The sequence below is a fragment of the Natator depressus genome, chromosome 6 (assembly GCF_965152275.1).
Source record: "Natator depressus isolate rNatDep1 chromosome 6, rNatDep2.hap1, whole genome shotgun sequence".
Taxonomy (NCBI): domain Eukaryota; kingdom Metazoa; phylum Chordata; order Testudines; family Cheloniidae; genus Natator; species Natator depressus.
In genome coordinates this window covers 84,960,099-84,976,874 of record NC_134239.1, presented here as the reverse complement: position 1 = coordinate 84,976,874, position 16,776 = coordinate 84,960,099, and the positions used below count along the sequence as shown (strand labels likewise).

At 41.8% G+C, this 16,776-nt stretch overlaps 1 protein-coding gene and 1 long non-coding RNA gene across 4 annotated transcripts in view; one reads left to right on the top strand and one right to left on the bottom strand.

The window, feature by feature from the left end:
- LOC141989336 (uncharacterized) overlaps positions 1–11,442 on the bottom strand; it is a 34,989-nt gene extending 23,547 nt beyond the window's left edge. Inside the window, exons 1-2 of one of the 3 annotated variants that reach the window (XR_012639967.1) lie at positions 10,626–11,442; positions 8,309–8,427 (exon numbers count right to left, since the gene is read on the bottom strand). This is a non-coding gene — a long non-coding RNA (uncharacterized LOC141989336). The remainder of the gene's footprint in view (positions 1–8,308; positions 8,428–10,625) is intronic. The other 2 variants (XR_012639966.1, XR_012639968.1) reach the window with 2 other exon arrangements.
- Positions 11,443–11,604: 162 nt separating this feature from the next.
- On the top strand, positions 11,605–14,754 carry CFL2 (cofilin 2). The gene is made up of 4 exons (XM_074955853.1): positions 11,605–11,715; positions 13,554–13,861; positions 13,953–14,029; positions 14,120–14,754. Exons 1-4 carry the CDS (start codon positions 11,713–11,715, stop codon positions 14,230–14,232), a joined length of 501 nt encoding a protein of 166 aa, XP_074811954.1. The 5' UTR covers positions 11,605–11,712; the 3' UTR covers positions 14,233–14,754.
- Positions 14,755–16,776: the final 2,022 nt, after the last annotated feature.

The following is a 16,776-nucleotide window of genomic DNA, read 5'->3' as shown; positions in this document are numbered from 1 at the left end:
TGCTATAGCAGCATAGTTGCATCGGTGCAGCTGCACCAATCTAAATTTTTAGTGTAGAACTGCCCTTTGACTCACTTGACAGTTATACTTCTATTGGTTCCCTGCTTATGTACCACACTCCCCTGTGAGAATGATAGTCACAGACTGCAGTATTGCCAACTCTTGTGATATTTGCTGTTATCTGTAAAGCCCTGAGACTTTAAAAAGAAAAAAAAAATGCACACAGGAAAATAAGTTTCTAGCCCTTATGGTTACAAAGAAAATAAACTTTAAAGGGTGACTCCTAAAGGCATCAAAAGAATGCACCATATATTATTTTGGAAATCCCACAATGTGGGGGTCTGTTTAATGATTTTTGAACACTTGGGGTTGGCAATATTGAGACTGTGATTTAAAACTGCAACAAGTAACATTTATTTCAAAACTAGGAGCTACACAAAAATGAAGAGGCTAGTTAAATGGAAATTAAAAAGGAACAGTCACAAGTGAAATGCCTGCAAGCTGCATGGAAACTATTTAAAAACACCACAATAGAGGCTCAGACTATGTGTGTACCCCAAATAAAACAGTAAGACGACCAAAAATAATGCCACCATGGCTAAACAGAGCTAAAGAGGCAGTTAGAGGCAAAAAGACATCTTTTAAAAATTGGAAATCAAATCCTACTCAGGAAAATAGAAAGGAACATATACTTTGGCAAGTCAAGTATAATTAGGCAGGCCAAAAGATAATCTGAAAAGCAACTACCAAAAGACAAAAACTAACAGCAAATTTTTTTTAGTATATCAGAAGCAGAAACCCTGCCAAACAACCAGTGGGGCCACTGGAGCACTAAGGTGCCAAAGGAGCCCTCGAGCAAGACAGGGCCAGGCCAATGCAGAGAAGCTAAATGAATTCTTTGCATCAGTCCTAACTGCAGAGGATGTGAGAGATTTCTACACCTAAGCCATTCTGAGGTGTCAACAGAAGAGGTTTTGGAACAAATTGATTAATTAAACAGTAATAACTCACCAGGATCAGATGGTATTCACCCAAGAGTGCTGAAGGAACTCTCATACGAAACTGCAGAACTACCAACTGTGATATGTAACCTATCACTTCAAATCAGCCTCTGTACCAGATAACTGGAGGATAGCTAATGTGACCCTGATTTATTTAAAAGGGCTCCAGAGGCGATCCTGGCAATTACAGGTTGGTAAGCCTAATTACAGTACCAGGCAAACTGGTTCAAACTATAGTAAAGAACAGAATTATCAAATAAATGACCACAATATGTTGGGGGAAAGAGTCAACATGTCTTTTGTAAAGGGAAATCATGCTTCACAAATCTATTAGAATTCTTTGGGGGGGGGGAGGTGCGGGGGAATCAACAAATGTGGAAAAAGATGATCCAGTGGACACAGTGTACTTGGAAATTCAGAAAACCTTTGACAAGGTCTCTCACTAAAGACCTTAAGCAAAGTAGGCAGTCATGGGATAAGAAGGAAGGTCTTCTCATGGATCAGTAAGTGGTTCAAAGATAGAAAACAAAGGATAGGAATAAATGGTTAGTCTTCCACAGGGGAAAAAAGCAAACTGTGGGGTGCCCCCAAGGATCTATACCGGGACCAGTGCCACTCAACATATTCATAAATGATCTGGAAAAAGCAGTAAACCGTGAGGTGGCACAGTTTAAATATAATACAAAATTACTCAAGATACTCAAGTCCAAAACGGAGTGTGAAGAGTTAAAAAGGATCTCACAAAACGAGGTGACTGAGCAACAAAATGGCAGATGAAATTCAATGTTAATAAATGCTATGTAATGCACATTGAAAAACAATCCCAACTATACATAAAAATTATGGGATCTAAATTAGCTGTTACCACTCAAGAGAGATCTTGGAGTCATTGTGGATAGTTCTCTGAAAACCATCTGCTCAGTGGCGGTCAAAAAAAAAAGAAAAAAAGAAAAAAACCCACAACACTAACAATGTTAGGAACCATTAGGAAAGGGATAGACAATAAGACAGAAAATATCATAATGTCACTCTATAAATCCACACTACGCCCATACCTTGAATACTGCCTGCTGTTCTGGTCACCCCATCTCAAAAAAGATACATTAGAATTACAAAAAGTACAGAGATGGGTAACAAAAATTATGAGACATATGGAACAGCTTCCATAGGAGGAGAGATTAAAGAGACCGGTACTGTTCAGTTTAGAAAAGAGACAACTAAAGGGGAATATGATCGAGGTCTCGAAGATCTCGAATGGTGTGAGAAAAGGGAAGTGTTATTTACCTTTTCACATGACACAAGGACCAGAGGTCCCCAATGAAATTAGTAAGCAGTACGTTTAAAAGAAACACAAGGAAGTTCTTCTTTACACAATGCACAGTCAACCCTATGCAACTCATTGCCAGTGAATATTGTGACAGCCAAAAGCATAACCGAGTTAAAAAAAATGAATTAGATAAGTTCATGGAGGATAGGTCCATCGATGGCTATTAGCCAAGAAATTCAGGGACACAACCCCATGCTCTGGGTGTCCCTAAACCTCTCACTGCCAGTAGCTGGGACTGGACAGGAGAAGGATCACTTGATAAATTGCCCTGTACTGGTTATTCCCTTTGAAGCATCTGGCACCAGCTGCTGTCAGAAGACCGGATACTGGGCTAGACAGACCATTGGTCTATGTTTTTATTAATAACTCCCTTGTGTATTGTCTCTCTCAAAATTACCACTCCCTCTTCTGTTTCCTAGCAATGTTTTATGCTCTTTAATAATTTCCCCAAATATCATATTTATTAAGTAAGAATGCAAGAATAATGCCAAGTTCCATAACCCCTTTGCTCTCCGCTCACAAATATCTCTGTACCTTTTTGAACAATACCCCTTATGTTTGGGACAACTTCTCCAAACATATTTGCTGAGTTACTTTACTTTCCTCATCCAACCCCTTTCTATAGGCTTGTTTCTGACATCTCACCTTTACAATAAGGGTTGTGGGGGGAGGATAAGATACAAATGTACCTAGATTTTCAAGAGCATACTTGCCTCACTGAATGTGATCATACTACTGCTCATCCTTAATCCCTTCCCCTTTATGTATCAATAACCCATATCTTCTGTTGTGCTGAATTCAGATCATATGATCTTTGAGGTAGGGAGCACAGCTTTTGGTTAGTTAGTGTGATGAAGTGTTCACCCCACACATGGCATGGAAGAGGCTAATTAATCTAGTAGGCTGCAGCTGGGAGGATATTTAGGCTTGACAGACAAGCACTAATTGAAGATGGAGCCTATGTGGGCAGGAGTAGGCAGGGGCTTGTATAAAGCTAGGAAGTGGGAGCAGTAGGGGCTCTAGTGTGGAAATCTGCAGTCACTTTCTGGGCCTATTGGAGCCGGAGCCCTGATGAGGCAGGTGTAGAACCAGAGAGGTGGTGGAGAAGAAAGCTAGCAGAGGGAAGAATAGGAAGAAACCTAGGGAAATGACAGCAAGGGTTGGCCTTGCTTGTTAACTGTAGGGTCCCTGGGCAGGAACTTGGAGTAGAAGGGAGGCCCAGATTCCCTTACCAGCCACTGGGAAAGTGGCACAGAGTTGAATGGAAAAACTGCCTGAATGGCACCTAGACAGCTTGTCTGTTGAGACTTTGTTACTCTGGAAGGGGAAGACTATAGTGAACTAGCCAGAAGGCTGTTTGAGAGAGAGAGTGTGCACAAGCGCACCTCAAGCCTTGGAGAGTGAGATAGGCCATGGGCCGAGTGGGCAACAAAAGGGGGTGCTTGTGCTAGATCAGAAGAGTTAATTCCTCAGACCCAGCCATAACAGGGCACCCTAGTGGTGAATGAACCCCATTACAGTTACCTAGGACATTTCAGGATGCTTGAAAAAACAACAAAATAATTATGAATATATGTTTTAGCAATTAAGATGCAAGACAAATTTAGCAAATGGGGGGGAGGGGGGCAATTGAGCAGTCTGGTGTTTTCTGACCACCTCATGGCCTCCTGCTTAAAGAGTGGCTGGTTCCTGTTGTCCATTTTCCTGCTTTTTGTGTGGCTATAGATCCCATAGGAAAACTCTAGTTTCCTTTCACTGGTTTTCTTCTTCTTGTGCCTCCTGAAAACTGTGTCCTGACATACATATAACCCCTCATCCCCCCCCACCTATATATTTTGTATACAATCCTCATAGCTTCCAGAAGCTTCTCAATTAATTAATGCACTTGCTCCTCATCCTCTTCTCCTTATTTGGATATGTGCTGTCACACTCCCATGCCACCCCTTCCCCCCCCAATTCGGCAGTTTTTGTTCCTAAGCTGACCTTGAGCAGCCCCATGTACTCCTTCTGAGCCTGTGCTGAGCTAGTTAATCCTTCACACTCCAAACCTGTAATGAAGTTTGGCAACTATAGAGCTGTTCTAGTACATTTAGTTGGGATTTAAAATCCTTTTAAACATGCCTTTCTTTCCGGAACACTTACACCAAGTTGTCACAAAATGCTAATTTTGCCAAAAATATTTGTCTGGGGGGTACGTAGTTATGTCAAGACTAACACCACATGGGGAAAGAGAACTATTTACTTAGAAGTGCTTTCTTAAACATTGTTGCTAACTCTCACAATTTTATTATGAATCTCACAATATTTGGTGTTTTGTCCCAGGTCCTAAAGTAATGTATTATAGGAGAATTTAAAAAAAAATATATATATATATATATATAAAGTGAATTTTGGTTCTCCCCCCCAACAAAAAAAAAAAATTTGTTTGGGTCAAATGAAACATTGCGAAATGACATTTCATATAAAAAAAAATGTTTCATACCAAAATGTCCAAATAGTTCATTTTGATACAAATTGTTTTGACATTTCCTAAATGTTTTTTGGGGTTCGTGTTTTGGCAAAGCTATTCACTGAATTCAACCTTAATTTGCAAATAGTTTCTCTGTCCCCAAAAATGTATTTTTCAGCAAATTTACTATTCGCCAAAAAAATTTCTTCCAGCTCTAAATACAAATAGCTAAGATTGACACCCAAGTCAAAGGGGTGTTCCAAGGCTGAGTTAATTATTAAAAATACTTGCACTTTAAAAGGCACTTTTCAGCTGTAGAACTCAAATTAATCTTCATAAAGCACTTCGAAATTCTTCAGAGAAGGGCACTACAGAAATGTGGAGAGTTATCATTTATTATTGGCCAGATTGTGTACTCTGCACAGAGCCCAGAAAAAGGTCAATATAGCACCATACCACCTCAGCAAAGCTTTAGGGGGAATGTTGTCTCTGGATGGCAAAACTGCTCCCTTAGTTCCACAGCATGCACACCTACTGCTGTGTGCCCCCAGGGAATGCAGCATACTCCCCTGTGTGCACGGATTCTGCTTTGCAGGCCAGTGTGGAAGGAAGGCAGGGCTGCTGCCTTCCCTGTTGGGGTGGGTTGCACCCCAGGAATCACAAGGGGGCAGGGAGGGAAGGGAACAGTCCAAACACCTCACCTAGCACAGGGAACTGCAAGTGTAGCTGTGTACAGATTATCCACTTCCCTGCCTGTGCACCTAGTCAGCTACAAAATGACCCTACTAGTATGTGAGGAAACATCCAGCATTAACACAACCTTTTAGCATATGCTGAGGTTATCAGAAGGAGAATATAACAAATGTCCAGATCCTGATCACACTGCCATATTAAAAAAAAAAAAAATCCATCCTCTTCAATGAAAGAAGGATCACACCCACAATGATGTTGAATATATAAACTTCAGAAAATAGAAAGACAAGATTGCTGAGGTAATATCTTTTATTGGACCAACTTCCGTTGGTGAGAGACAAGCTTTTGGGCTCACACAGAGCTCTTCTCCAGGTCAGCAGAAGTTGGTCCAATAAAAGATATTACTTCACCCCCTTGTCTCTTTAATATCCTGGGACAGACATGGCTACAACAAGAGAAAAAACAGCCTTGAATACATAACACTAGGCGCTGCTCTCACACATGAGCCAGTTACTAAGATCTAACTAGGAAGAATATTAAGCACCCTGCAAAGGGGAAGTCACTGCCAGTGCCACTTAGTTCTCAGGCACAGGTATGGCACGTTGTCTTCCTCCCGGGCATTCCACTCTCTTACGTGGTGGTCTGTCCTTTAGTGACTCAGCCCTCCAGCAGGGTCACATGTTCAAGTCCACCCCTTTTGGGGTACACAAAGAGTCCAATAAAGTGGAAGTCATGAGAAGTCAGCAAGGGCTTCCCCCTTGGGTCAAGGTCTTGGAGTCTTTCCCTCTTTAGGGGCTGGTAGGGGAGCCTGGGCCCACCTTTTCCACATGGCTCTGATCCAGGGCTCAGTGACAGGCAGCTAAGCCTGCATGTTGGGGTGCTATGTAGCCACCTCCTTGGATCACTTCCTAGCAATGTACCTTTTTCCCACAGGGTAAAGGACCGAAAACAAAAATAAAGTTTCTGACCTCCAGAAGTCACCAGTCCCTCCTTTCCAGGCTTGGTCAGGTCAGTATCACCAGGCCTTAGGCAGCAAAAGCTTCTGTGCTGCTCCTTCCCAGGAGTTCAGAGCACAGGTCAGCTCACCTCCCCTGTCTGCCTGTCACTGAGCTACTCTGGTTCCCTTTTTAAGCTCTTCCTCCAGCTTGTGCAGGTGAGGTGGGACAGGGCCACCTAGGCCCACAGCAGCTCCTTAACTCCTTCTTCTCCAGTGGGAAGTTTGCACATCCGATCACACAGCCGTATTGTAGCAACTGTTGGTGTAGGTCTATTTTTGGTGATATGTCCCTATACAAAGAATTGCCAAAGTCATGTATCTATTGTATGTCAAAGCTTTATCTCTTACTCCCCTTTCGTATAATAGCAAGTGAAGAACCAATTGCTGAGTACACTATTAAACAAGCTGTGAAACCCTGACACAGTTCTTTCTTTATCCAATCTGTATTCAAAGGAAAATGGACCAAATTGTGTTCTTACTCTGCTACAGATCTGTTGAAATCTTGCTGTAACAGTGCAAAATGTAACTCACTATATACAGAAGGTGAGACAGATCTCTGAAATTGCTAACCTACAGACTGTCCCTGAAGTGGATTAGGACCTAGACGAGAAAAGCAAAAATCTACTGAATGCTGATGAAGAATGTGCTAAGCAAAAAGACATTACAGTGGTGTCAGGCACACCGCCTAAACAAGGCATATGACAGTGATCTAGTGAGCATCTACTGTAATATTACACAACTTCTTTCTGAGTGCAGTAGCAAAGAACGTTTGCCATAAACACAGAGGCATACTTGTAGAAGTAGCGGAGGTTGAAAATGTTATTGGGAAAAAAATAGCTCCCAGGATCATCATACTGATTAACGTCCTCATGACCTTAGGTACCAAAACTTTATTGCTTCACTGGAAAATCTTGACAGAAACCAGCAAGAGTATTAGTGGAATCTACTCTACATTACGCATGTGTGTCCTTGCATGGTGGCAGCAAGGATCACAAGGTTATTAAACTCCTGTGCAAATGTGAGGGCAAGTAAGATTAAATATGGTTTAGCACACTGATTCATACAATAGTAAGTCTCAAGCCTCCTGGGAGCTCACTCTCTTTCTCACAGGGTGAAAAAGGATATGGACAGAGAATGAGTGTGTGTGTCTGAGAAGACATAGGCTTAGGTATGATCCCCATCATGGAAATCAGGTGTTTACCTACATACGCTCTCTTTGGCCTCACTTGTGCGATTAGGCAGAACTGACTTGGTAGCTTCCAGCAATGCTCGTGAATTTAGGATCAAAATCCCCCAAATTCCTTATCATGCTCATTACTTTTTACCTTACATTTATAAATGCAGATCTGTGCAGGATCAAGTCCTAAAAGCTGTCTTATGCAGGAAGAATAAAAGATTTCAAATAAAATGAACTGCTATCTGGCTAAAATAAGTCAAAAACAAGGGGTTGGTTGGTTGTTTTTTTCCACAGTGTGTGTGTGTTTTTCATTTTAAGTGCCTTGCACTTTTTAGGTAGTTGCAGCATTTGTTATAACTTGCCCCTTTTATGGGAAAAGGTTAATAATGTTGCATGTGCAATGAGAACACACACTGGATGGATGATTCAAATGAGGTTTTCCAAATAACCAGAACATCTCATCAAATTGCTCCTTGATTGTTGCAAAACATTTCTGGGCTTTTGCATTAATTATTATTGACTGTAAAAGCAGTTTACTATTATGGTCCATTTATCCAGAACAGACTGGCAATTTTCCCTGATCCAGCTGAAGTTTTCTAAAGATCCCTTTGACTCTATTACCATTCTATTACCGTTATACTGTAAATGCCACATATTACTGTACCTTTCAGAAATGCACAGTGTCTCCTCTTACATTTTCTTTTCACAAAGTCATTTTCAGCAATTCCCGTTGTCTTAAATGGAACCAGTTCTGCTACTGAAGCCACCTCATGTTTAGTTTACCTGACATTAGAGAATATATATATTGACATTTAAAATGATAAAACAGGTTTCTGTATACCTAACACAGTGTAGAAATATCAGTCAACATCACCACAATAAATTCCACAGAAATTTTAGAATGGGGAGGAGCACGAGTGCCAGGATGAAACTGCTGCAGTACAGTCAGAGCTAGGGAAGGTTTTGCTTTGCCTTTGGCTTGGAGACCAAATTCTAAAGAAAGAAATTGATCTGCACACTACACAGTTGCTAACAAGGAAGGATGTTCTTGTGTTCAAAGCACAGAACTGGAGTCTGGAGCTATTCCTGGCTCTGATACAGACCTCCTTGGAGACCTTGGGAAAGTCACCTAACCTCTCTGGGGACAGTATTACCTATTATGCAGAGCTGTCCTGTGGCTTAATTAAATGTTAATGAAGAGAGGAGGAGCCTTAGAAATTGCTCCTGGGAAGAATTACAGGAGAACCTCAGAGTTACAAACACCAGACGTATGAACTGACCCATCCACCACACACCTCATTTGGAATCAGAATTATGCAATCGGGCAGCAGCAGAGACAACAACAACAGAAAGCAAATACAGTACAGTACTTACAGTGTTAAACATAAATGTACTAAAAAAAATAAAGGAAAAGTTTTTTAAAAATTGACAAGGTAAGGAAACTGTTTCTGTGCTTGTTTCATTTAAATTAAGACTGTTAAAAGCAGAATTTTTCTGCTGTGTAGTAAAGTTTCAAAGCTGTATTAAGTCACTGTTCAGTTGTAAACTTTTGAAAGAACAACCATAACGTTTTGTTCAGAGTTCTGAACATTTCAGAGTTACGAACAACCTCCATTCCCGAGGTGTTCATAACTCTGCAGTTCTACTATAACCCTGTAATGGATACAGCTTACTTCTCAACCCATGCCAACCCAATTATGCTGGTCAACAAAAGACTGCAGGGAAGAAAATGGGATTATTTTAGGCTCTGCCCAATCCTGAGCTCTCTCTGCCTCCTACTGGCCCCACTTCCTGATAGGGAGGAATATCCAAAGTGAAGTGACCATGCACCGCACTAGATCTGGACCCAAGGTCCAGGAAGATCTCACTTTGCCATGTGGAGTGGAGAACTTACTTGCTGCATGGCTGAATAAGTCAAGGATACAATTCAGTCCATAAGTGGCCCATGTGCAAATAGTCACACTGAATTCAATGAGCATCCCCACGTGAGTACAGACCATTCACATACACATGGATCGGGACATTTTCATAGAGGCACAATCATTTATAAACTACAGTGGAGTAAACAGTAAAATTGTTTGTACAGGGTTTTGAATACCCAAAGCAAAGCATAAGTGCCAAGCATTATTATTACTGAAGAGTAAATTTCTGTTTTCTAGATTGGCTAGTAAGTATGGGGGTAAACTTTGCCCATTTATCTGATACTGGTTTCTGAGTTTCTTGAATATATATTTTCTATTCCTTTTTTATTGTGTTTAAATAAACATATTTAATTAACTAGTTGCAGTGTCACTTGCAAGTAAAGGAAATATAAATGGATAAACAGTTTTATTTCATCCCCTTTAAAAATATTACACTTTAAAAGAGAAGCACAGGTAGGATATTGGGGAATTCCATTCTATCTTGAAAAAAACAAGAAGAACTGGGTGATGGTAGCAACATACATCAAGTAAAGAAACCCTTCAATATGCATGTTACAAACAGGTCTGGTACTTTCTGGGGAGGACCATAATAACAAAGTAGTCATAACATTAAAAAAGACACATGGTCCTTTCCCAAGACATTAAGTTTGACATACACTACAAAACAAAGATCAAAATCCCACATATGTAATTTATTTTTAATTTCGCCAGTGCAGCCCAAGTTTCTTGGGAAAAATGTCTAGGAAAAAAGATAGCAAGTGCCCCAGGCTCCCCACCCCCAGTTTAGTTTGTTTCCAAGTACCTGACTGGAAGAAGAAGGAAAAAAAAGAAAAGAAAAGAAAAAAACCAGGTGGGATCTGAAGTAGCAGAGTTTAACAGGCTGGGCTATGTACACTATTTAGGGTTGTCATCTTATTGTGCCACCAAACTCATGGTATTCCCCCACTGTTAGACAAATCTTGTCCTTAAGTGTTATAAGGAATTAAAATCCAACTGAACACCACTCCTTTTACCTTTAACTAGTAACAGACTCAAGGCCAGCTAGAACTTTCCACTCACCCGACAGTGGTTACTCCCAACTCCGCAGGAGGAAGCTACCCGGAAAAAAAAAAAGAATGAAAAACGCTGAAAAAGTTAATTTCCATTTTTGTCAAATGTCCAACCTACTTTACTCGGAACTTTTCAGGTAGCAATGGGACCCCGAGATCCAATCCTCTGGCTCCAACAGCACTGCAGGGACAGCAGAAGGGGAGGGAGGGGGACGATGATACAGCAAGCGCTCTCCAGCAACCGGAACAGAACATCTCATGTATCCCGCTACCCCACCAGTGGGCTCTCGGGGTTATTTAGCGTTTGCAAAGTCCCGTGCCGAAAGCCTTCAAATGCATTCATCATTGCTACACATCATTGCTAAAGGGAAGGCTCTGATTTCCCCTCTGTGTCTGCCAGCTAAGAGGGACTGCACACACACGCACACGCGTCCGCAGGAGATGTTTGTGAAAGGCGCAGTGTCGTGGCGCAGAGTCGGCGGTGGGGGGGGGGGGCGATAATACCCCTAGAAGGGGGTTGGGGATCACAAGATCCGTATGGAAGACGTGGAGGGGGCACCTCCCGCGGGGCGGGGAAAGGGATGTGTGATATCGCCCTCGTCCAACAGTCCGGTGGGGGAGGCAACAGTTGAGGGCAGCCTGGTGGATGTGAGGGGGGCCCCGGGCAGGTGGATGTGGGGTGTGCCCCAGGTAGATGAATGCTCTCCTGAGGACCCCGGGCTGGGAGGCGGGGTATGGCGGTGCCCCCTCAGGGGCCCGGGTGGTTGGGCGTAGGGATGCCCGGCGGGGTACTGGAAGGCTGGGCTGAGAGGTCAATACGCCGGTGAGGGCCGCAAGGCGGGGCGGGGCGGGGCGGGGCTGGCGTAGCACAAGCGCTGCCCCCCGGCTCCGGCCGCGCGCCGAGGCAGGGGCCCATCCCCCCTCCCTCCTTGCGGAGCGGGCTGGGAGGGTCGCCGCGGCACGTGGTGGCGAAGGCGGCGGGCGCGGCGCCCATGTGACTCGTCCCCCCGCCCACCTCGCCCCAGCCCCCCGCGCGCTCTCTGCGAGCTGCATCCCAGCGTTGCAGGCAGCCGCCGTCGCCACAGGGACCCGGCACCATGGTAAGGGCGGGGCGTGCTCGGGGCAGTGCGGCGGACAGGGCCCGCGGAGGGCGGGAGGCCCGGCGGGGTGAGGGGCTGAGCGGGTCCGGGCCGGTGTTCAGGCCCCGAAGCCTTCAGCGGCCATTTTAATCTAATTTTAGTGGGGGGGGCTGCGGGGCTCGGCCCGGGAGGCCGGCGGGGGCTGCCGCCTGGTCGCTGCGGACGAGTGGGGTGGTGCGTGAGGGGAGGGCTGATCCCAGCCTGAGCTCACCACGGCGGGCGGACCCTCCAGTGAGCCGGGGGCGAACGGCTGTGGGGGCTGATGTGATCGCGGGGGCAGGGTCCCCCCGGGGCGGGGGTCTGCCTGCCGGGCGCGCTGCGGGTGGGAGGTTTGTGGGGGCGATTGCGGGAGGGGGTTTGAGGCTCATCGCCTCTGGCTCAGTGCGTCTCTCCCCGTGGAGGACGCGGTGTTGACGCTGCTGCTGCAGAGCCTCGGGCCCCGGCCCTGCCTGCTTGATTTCCCCACCGCAGGGGGAGTTTGTGCTGCCAAATATCATGTGGCGGGGCAAGGGGCTGAGGAACAGATTATTTAAAAACAACGAGGAGGACTTGTGGCTCCTTAGAGACTAACACATTTATTAGGGCATAAGCTTTCGTGGGCTACACCCGACTTTAAAGTGGGCAGGGTGCGTTCAGGGAGCAGTCAGCCCTGTCGGACTGACTTCACTAGCTGCAGTTCCCCCAGAAACCTGGATCGGTTTCCAGTGGGGAAGAGAGGGCAATGGAGCTGCATTGTCTCCTCTTTCAGAGGGGGAATTGGGAGTGAGCAGTCTAAGCTGTCAATGCACTAGCAGTTAAGCTTTTTTTTAAGGTTTACATAACCATCTTTCTAATAAGAATTTTGCAAGCAAATCCGAGTTTAATAGTGGAGATGGGCTAGTAAAACCTTCATTTCTTCAAATAAAATGTATTTCCTATAACTAAACTAGGAAAAGGTACAGATTATATTCCAAAAGGGGCAGGGTTGTTGTTTTTTTTTAATGTGTTGTTTACCTGATTTCTTGAAAACAGCATGCTGTACCTTGGAAACTGCTGTCTTTTAATAAAGAATGTAATGAACTGAAAACAAGGGCCATATGGATGTGTTTAGCTAGCTTATAAGTAACAAGCTAAAATTGTTGTAGTGAGTTTGCTATCAGCTCTCTCAGTATGTTGTTTCCTTACTGTTTTACGTTAGGGTTCTGAATGGTTTGGAACTACTGTAGTGTGTTGTACAATTTGTACTTTCCTTATGTAGAAACTGCAGTGGCTGTTTTTTTTTTTTTTTTTTGGTTAGTGCATCAGCATTAAGTAAAAGAAAGGAGTTTTAAAAACATAACATTGCAGTTGACACAACTCAGAAGGCATTTCTACTGCTTCTAGAGCCTTACATCACTCAACAAAACTAGAATCATGACACTACTGGATATGAACTGCTGGTATAACATTTGTTCCAACTAAAAAAACCCCACAAAACAAACAAAAAACCCCACCCCTGGCTGAGCCAAATATATGATAAACTAATAGATAATTGGTTGACATGTGCAATGGAAACCCAGTTATTTAGGATCAATAACGGAAAAGAAGACGATGCTGAGATAAAAAAATGAATAAATTAGGGAAAAATTTTGTACAGTTTTTTACCTAATACAACCCCACTGACATCATTATGGTTCTAGAGTGTTCAGGTTTTATTGTAAAATTTTTGTTCTCAAATTCTAGAGTAGATTTCTCTTTATTTAGTATCAGGTAATATCTTCCCCATAGTCAATGTTAGTTGTTTTGCATTTAAATAATTATTCCCTTCATCTCATTTACAGGCTTCTGGAGTAACAGTGAATGATGAAGTTATAAAGGTTTTTAATGACATGAAAGTAAGGAAATCTTCAACCCCAGAAGAGATTAAAAAAAGAAAGAAAGCAGTTCTTTTCTGCTTAAGTGATGACAAAAAACAGATAATTGTAGAGGAAACAAAGCAGATATTAGTTGGTGATATTGGCGATACTGTGGAAGACCCCTACACAGCCTTTGTGAAGTTGTTACCGTTGAATGATTGCCGATATGCTTTGTATGATGCCACATACGAGACAAAGGAATCTAAGAAAGAAGACCTGGTATTTATATTCTGGTGTGTGAAATCAACTTGCTATTAAAACTGAAAATCTTTACATTTTCCGTCTAATATCAGTGGGTTAAATAATTACTTTTTGCCTTTACAGGGCTCCGGAAAGTGCACCTTTAAAAAGCAAGATGATCTACGCAAGCTCTAAAGATGCCATTAAAAAGAAATTTACAGGTACAGGCATCTGATATTCCACATAGCAGTTACAGTTCTTCTCAGCATTGAGGAACTGAACAAATATATTTTTATCCATTTGTCTTTCAGGTATTAAACATGAGTGGCAAGTAAATGGTTTGGATGATATTAAGGACCGTTCAACACTCGCAGAGAAATTGGGAGGCAATGTGGTAGTTTCACTTGAAGGAAAACCCTTATAGAAAGACATACAAGTGCCATCTGGATCTAAGGAGCTTCCATTTCTGCAGCTCATTCAATTGGAATAGTATAACTCCTCCTCCCCTCCCCCCTCATTCACCTTCCTACAGACCTGAAGGAGATGTCATTAAATTAAACTGTCTACCAGTGATTGCCATTTGATTCTTTAATCCTGGTAGTTTTATGTAGACCCCAAGGAATGCCTTCATGTCATACTCTTAGCCAGAACTGGCGTTGCATGCATTCCTTGCAACCTGTACAATGAATGTGATAGTTAATGTGAATAGTCTAGCAAACAGCAAAGGGTAAGCTAAGTGAATGCCTTGAAAGCATTATCCACTGGTCAGATGGTAGACTCTATTCAGTATACTTACAGTTGCACTTGATTGCAGTTCCATGAGGCTCTTGTGCATTCATACACCTCACCTGCCTTGACAAGCCTATTTTTGTGACATGGCAGCACACAACACTATGCATTTAAAGCACTTTTTTGTAATATGTTTGATTTTTTTTTCTCCCCTTCCCCCCAAAGAAATGCCAATTAAGTTGCTGTAACTGTGTCATCAAACAATTGTAGTACCTTGGTTTTCATTCCTGTTACATGCATATCTTTATAAAATGAAGTAGCTGTTCTGATGCCTTTTGTTTTCCATTGAATGTACACTACTGAACAGGAGTAGGAGTTATGTTTACCATGTGAGTCTTGCAACACTAAAGTTGTTTTGTAAAACATCAGTCATGATGGCAGTTTCTGTATAAAAAGAGCCTTAAATGGAACACTGTTTTGAAATAAAAAAAAAAAAAAAAATCTGGCCACGTTGCAATAAAACTTGTGGCTTATTACAGAATGTTGCCTTGTTTTCATTGGAAAATATAGTTTGAAGTATGTTTAAATTAAGCATATTTTGAATAACTTAACTTCTATGGAAAGTATTATAAAGGTAAACAATCATTAATCTCAACTTCAGTAATAGTTTTTCTGCCCTAGTCATAATTTAGACATTGCTTTACAGTAATTTAACTGTTCTATTCTGTTGATTGGATAAAGGACCTCTTCCCAGTTTATAACCATTTAAGTAAATAAGCTGCCATTATTAGGGAGCATTCAATCCGTAACTCGTTTGTATCTGAAGTTTACAATGTAGGAATTTGTTACCCAGGCAGCATATTTCTTTACCTGAATTCACCTAAAGTTCTATATGCCAGAAATGTATGGCTGTAACATTTGTTTTCAATCTGATGTGTAATGGCAGGAAGAGCTTACCTTCACACAAGTGAGTTACAGGGTTTGAATAGTTAAATCTTCTTTGTTTCTACAAATGCTGCAGGAACACTGACTCCGTCTAAGAAATATCCTAAACGAATGGTTCAACTTGTTAATTTTTGTGCAGAAAGAATTGGAAAGTGTTTTCCACTACTAACTCTTGCATCAGGGACATGGTTTGGCTAAAGGCCAAATACTGCTCTCCTTATAGAGAATTTGATCTGCTCAGTGTGAGCAATCCTCCCTTAGCCAGAGCTATTTATGGCTAACGCATGCTTTTGTATCTTGTCATCGTTATCCACAAATGGCAAAACTGGACATGATTTTACTCGTATGCATAAAGGAACTCTATTAGGCAGCCAATCACAGCTGAAATATACATGCTACTAGAAGAAATACTTTTATCATTACCTTATTTTAAAAAGTCAGAGTAGAACTATGAAGTTTTAAATGTTGAGTTTTTATTTTCGGTCCTTAACCCTCTCGAAAGCAGAGCAGTTAATGGCAAACACCTTTGTAAACTGAATGACCTAGCAGTGTTGTTGTCTTGATCTCTTGTCCTGTGCAACTTTTAAGACTTTATTTCAGGCTTCCAGCTGTCCCTAAAATTTACACATTTCATTTTGATACCTATTTTATGTAGGCTAAATTCTGCTACATTGCAGTTTAACAAAGCATGCTGTCCACTGACTTGTTAAATGTGTTAATTTTGTTTTTTGTATTTCAAAACTCTCAAGTATCTTTTACTGAAGTTGAAAAATAACTGATATGCATGGGAGTTGTCTACAATGATCTTTCTTGATTTCTCAGTCTTTTTCCAATTATACACCTTGTGTGCAGAGCCTAGTTAATATTAGAATCAAATGTGTGCTTAATATATGGTACTGTAATGAACTGAGATTAAAAATACATTTTTAATCTCCGTTCATTGCAACACCATATACTATGTCACAAAATACCTTTATATTGTAAACAAATCAGTTTATACGAACAACTTCATTAGACATCAAAACAATTTAAAATTAAGATGTTAAATTTTAATTGAAATTCCATTTTAGTTAGGAATTTAAATAAGTATTTGCATTTAAATTTACATTCTCTGCTACTTAATGTCACTTGTGGTGTGAATAGTCTTAGAAAGATGTCTGTGGCTTCTTCAAAATGGAATATTAGAGGATATATATATATTTTTTAAACTAGCTAAGGTATATAATAGACTCAAAATCCCAACAAATACATATAAAATCTAAGTACAAGCTGTGTTTATGTAAGGTCCAGAGTC